Genomic DNA, 4,437 nt, shown 5'->3' on the forward strand with positions numbered 1-4,437 from the left:
AACCAGTGAACTAGTGACAGGGTCATGGACACCCAAGGTATGTTTACAAGAAAATTATGCATTAAGATTTTTGAGCTACTATTACAGCTGCTGTCACTGCAGTAGACAAAATAGGTAATGGGAAAAATGTTTAGAATGCCTTTTTTTAAAAAAAAATAATTATTCTGTTTCAACATTTCTTTGAAATTACATAAGATAAAAAAAGACAACTTTGCAGTGAAATGTGCTCCACTATTCAGGTGTGATGTTTGATAACTTACTGCCAAACATGTAATCTATTTAACCTACTGACAAACATGATCAGTAGAAAAAAAATAAGTAAAAAAGTACTTTAGATGTGGATACAAAAAAAATAATGTAGTCAGGGGCCAGTGTATAAAAGGCATGTTCAATCTTCTGGTATTTCCCCCTCCCCCAAGCTTTCTTGTCCTGGAAAGTCAGACTGAACCCGAATCTTCTCTGTATGCTGTCTCTATGCCACCAAGCATCTAGTAGGTTTTGTATTTTGGTGCGGAGGAGTTTGTGATTGAACAGAAAAGTAGATGATGCTTATAGTACTAGGATTTCACTGGTGTCATTAAATCTATAAACAGTGATACAGTGTTCATAAGTAATATGCAAGATACTGATAAGACTGATTACTTCTTAGACCATTCTCAAAAGTAATTCCCAGAAGCATTATTATAGGGCCTCAATGCTTCTTCATATTAAAGTTTCATACAAAAAGAGTGAGCCAAAGATCAACTGTTCAATTAGCTTCTGAAGGCTCTGATAAGTTATCTGCCAAATGACATTCCACAATTTTACAGACCCAATGCAGTGAGCAAGGGTCATTAAACAATGACAACCACTCACCCTGAATTAAACACTTCCCGCCATTTACAGGTCTTAAAAGTTGAAAATGACATCGGACACCTTAAGCTTATTCAAATCTTAATCTTGACACAAATCAATGATGAGCAACATAGCAGGAAATAATGGTGATCTATTGGCAGACATATTGTCTAAATCTTTAATAAAAAATTATAAAAAGTGCTGCTAAAAACAACAATCTTTTAATTTTGCAAACAAAACACCTAAATAATTTATCATACATAATTAAGGTGAGACAATACAACAATTCTACAGTTGCCATTATGAAGGCAATAATTATAATCCCAGTCTCCTTGGAAGAGGTAGATCAGAGAAGGAATTAAAAGAAGAAAAAAAAAAAAGAAAGATTCAAATATGAACTCATTTTCTGAATGACACTCCAAACTATAATGCAAATGTCAAACAACAGTCGTCATTCCAGTATATAAATGCCTAGACTGTATTATAAGATCAACATCTTAACCAGCATAAACAAACATGTACAGACATTACATTCATCCCCTGAAATCTGACCATTTTTGGATCCAGCCCAAAAATCACACCTCAGTAGCACAATCATTTACAGTGACAGGGTGTGTGGGGTGTCAATTTTCAAGGATTAGCAAAAGGTGACAATTTGTACAGATTAAAGATAGTTTAGACTGACAAAGGGTTAAAGAATTTTTTTTTAATTCCTCATTAAGACGATTGGAATAGCATTTAAAGAACTACTCTGAGAACTCAATCATTGAAGAGCCACATTTCCAAGAGGAACTTTACAAAAACTAAAAACAAAAAAGCAGCCATCTCCTTAGAGATGAACAGTCCATAAATAGTGCTGCATTGCTCATGTGCAGCAACACTGACGGCCCGTCAATTCTAAGCCATACCACAAATGATACTCCATTCAAAGTCTTTTGAGCATCTCTAATCTGGCCTTGAGATTTTCCTGTTTATGCCGCAGTCTGTCTCTTTTTTTACTAAGCTCCTGTCTCTCTGTTTCCAGGTTGCGGATGCTCTCCTTAGCTCGTTTTAGTATCATCACCTTAGATGCTTTGTCATTATAAGATAGTTCAGGCACGTGGTCACGCAGCCGTTGGAAGCAGTTCTTTAACTCATTGCGCCGTTGCCGCTCCATAACGTTGTGACTTCTACGGCGCTCGTTGTCGTCGTCTAGGTCACAGGCATGGCGGGAGGTGAAGTGTCTTGTATTTCCGCGAACACGTTTTACACTCGGTGAAGGAGGCGGGGGTGAAGCTGGACGAGGAGCAGCATAGTTGTGTTGCTGCTGGATCTCAAGGTGACAGCGCTTTAGTGCCTGCTCCTGCTCACGCTTGCTATAGTCTCTCTGCTTTGAGCGTGTGAATGTGTTGCAGCGTCGAACAGTCACTACATCAATCTCCTCCTCTGTATCACAATAAACAAAAACACTTAATGTTAAAAAAAAACAAAAAACAATAAAACAGAAACCTAAAGCAAAAGAGTGCAAAACTACTGAAGTCCAGATGACCATCAAAATGTGGATTAAGAAGGCTTACATACAAAGGTATTAAAACAAAGAATACCAAAACTTGAAGAAAGTGCTGGTCAGGAGAGGACCATCTCACTAAGACAGTCATGGTGTAGTTGCGCCTGGAAATTAAGTGCTAAGAATAAGAAACGTTACCCACCAGAATCGCTAGATGATTCACCGGCCGCGGACAAGGAGCCGTAATCAGAGGATGTCTCGCTGAACTCGGGCGAGTTCCGGATCAACTTCTCGCTCTGCGTTGTCGTCTGACACGAGGCAGCGGCGCCACTACAGTCCAGCGTAGAACCTACAATCTCGGCAAAGATTTCCGTGTCGATATCCGAAAGCAGGGGACTCGTGGAAAGGACGGACATTTTTTCTTCAGCCGATTTCTCCGCAGCGCAGGACCACAAGCAGTCGTCCGAGACATCAGACTTCACGCGTTCATCGCCCAGATCACAGCTCCAGTTCCAGTGCAACAAGTCGCCGTCCTCGAGCAAAAGCTCCGACACCAGCTCGAGCTGGTCCACGCTGGATAAGGACCTGCCGAGGCCGCCCTTTCCCGGCGGAGACTGTGGCGGCGTGGGGATCGACTGCAGGTCCTTGATTAAGTTCTGACAAAACTCGTCGTCGAACAGCAGCGGCTCCGACTCGACAAGCCAGTCGTGTGGCGGTGAACGACTCGGCAGCATGTTCACAGAAGCCTAGAAAACAAAAACAACCTAAAGTGAGATGCGGTTCGATTAAACGCTGACAACGGAGACGCTTCCGCGGCCACGTGGTTGCACGGATAAACTTTCCACGTGTTCTCCCATTCATGCGACCCAGACTGTGTGGGCGCATGCGCAGTTCGCTGTACGTGTCTGATGTAGTTTTAGGTTCAGTTACTTGTTTCTACGCTATACCGTGTGTTTTCCACACGATCGGATAAAAACCATCAGAACACCAGCAACTTTTTTTTTTTAAACGGGCCGCACTCGGTGGGCGGGGCTTCACTCGCCCCTCCCAGGTTTATGGTTACGTCATGCAACAGCTGGAAAGGCCGCTAGGTTCACAAGTGTATTAAAGGCACCTTAAAACACCCCTTAAACTAACTTTCAACTCGAATATACAAAAGTGACAGATGTACTGTTAAGCCTCACATGCATTTCCAACAAGTAATTTTATTTATATTGCACGTAATCTAATATTTATAAAGGCATTTCCTCTCAACTCGGTTCACTTGGGTTCATTTAAAAATATCTTATTTAATAGTCGGTCTTGTTTAAAAAAATTAAAGTTGGTCTTATCCGAAGATGCGTTAGATTTTACACGGAGGAAAAAAAACAAAAACGTATCTGGGGTAAAATCTCACGTGCAAAAGGCGCAGCCGGCATTTTCGTGCCCATGCTGCTTCATCCACGTCGCAGTGCTGCGCGTTTGGCGTGAAAAATTAAGGACTTACCTTTTTATTTAGTGACCCTAATGAACGCAGGCGAAGCCCGTCGTCGAGGAGCTGCGAGAGGCCAAAAGTAGCACGAATACGCGAAGAGTAGTTTATTAAATCGACAAAAAAAGGCTCGTCTCCATATCGCGAGACCACGCGGCACGGAAAGGCGGTGGGCGGCGCGCTGAAAGGATTTAACGTTATACTACCGAAGCGCTTATTAGTGTCCTTCCACGTCCAAATTCGCGCCAAAATCCACCTCTAAATGATGCAATGCGCAGAGCGTTTATTATTATGACAAACGCTGCGTGGTGGAAAATGTGTTAGATCGTTAATGTTGTAAATTGTCTGTGCCATCGGGGGGTTTGGAGGTGAGACACAGACGTGTGGGGATATAGTGCGCGGCGCGGAGTGATCTGACTGCCGGCGAAGCTCCACTGAAATTCCAAGAAAACGAAGGCGGGAGGCGCGTTTTACTTTCCACGTGTCAGTGAGCACAAAAGCCGGCTGTTTTTTTTTTTTCCCTTATGTGTTCCATTGCGGGCCACTTCTGGGAACTGATGACTGTTACTCCGAAACACATGTGTATCCATACAGTTTATTCAATGTAGAAATAAAATAAAATAAATAAACCCTTCAAATTCACATA

At 42.2% G+C, this 4,437-nt stretch overlaps 1 protein-coding gene across 1 annotated transcript; it reads right to left on the reverse strand.

The window, feature by feature from the left end:
- Positions 1–1,036: 1,036 nt before the first annotated feature.
- On the reverse strand, positions 1,037–4,143 carry mych (myelocytomatosis oncogene homolog). Its single transcript, XM_027147473.2, has 3 exons — positions 3,807–4,143; positions 2,523–3,066; positions 1,037–2,259 (listed from the first exon to the last, which is right to left on the reverse strand). The coding sequence occupies exons 2-3, from the start codon at positions 3,052–3,054 to the stop codon at positions 1,760–1,762; spliced, it is 1,032 nt and encodes a 343-aa protein (XP_027003274.2). The 5' UTR covers positions 3,055–3,066; positions 3,807–4,143; the 3' UTR covers positions 1,037–1,759.
- Between the last annotated feature and the right edge of the window lie 294 nt (positions 4,144–4,437).

Source organism: Tachysurus fulvidraco, chromosome 5 (genome assembly GCF_022655615.1).
Source record: "Tachysurus fulvidraco isolate hzauxx_2018 chromosome 5, HZAU_PFXX_2.0, whole genome shotgun sequence".
Taxonomy (NCBI): domain Eukaryota; kingdom Metazoa; phylum Chordata; class Actinopteri; order Siluriformes; family Bagridae; genus Tachysurus; species Tachysurus fulvidraco.

What these genes read in the sequence shown, in the direction of transcription:
- mych (XM_027147473.2), bottom strand. Translation starts at nt 3,054, where the DNA reads ATGCTGCCGAGTCGTTCACCGCCACACGACTGGCTTGTCGAGTCGGAG. An exon ending in TGAATCATCTAGCGATTCTG is followed by an intron (nt 2,260 to 2,522) that starts GTGGGTAACGTT and finishes ATTGTGATACAG; the next exon opens with AGGAGGAGATTGATGTAGTG.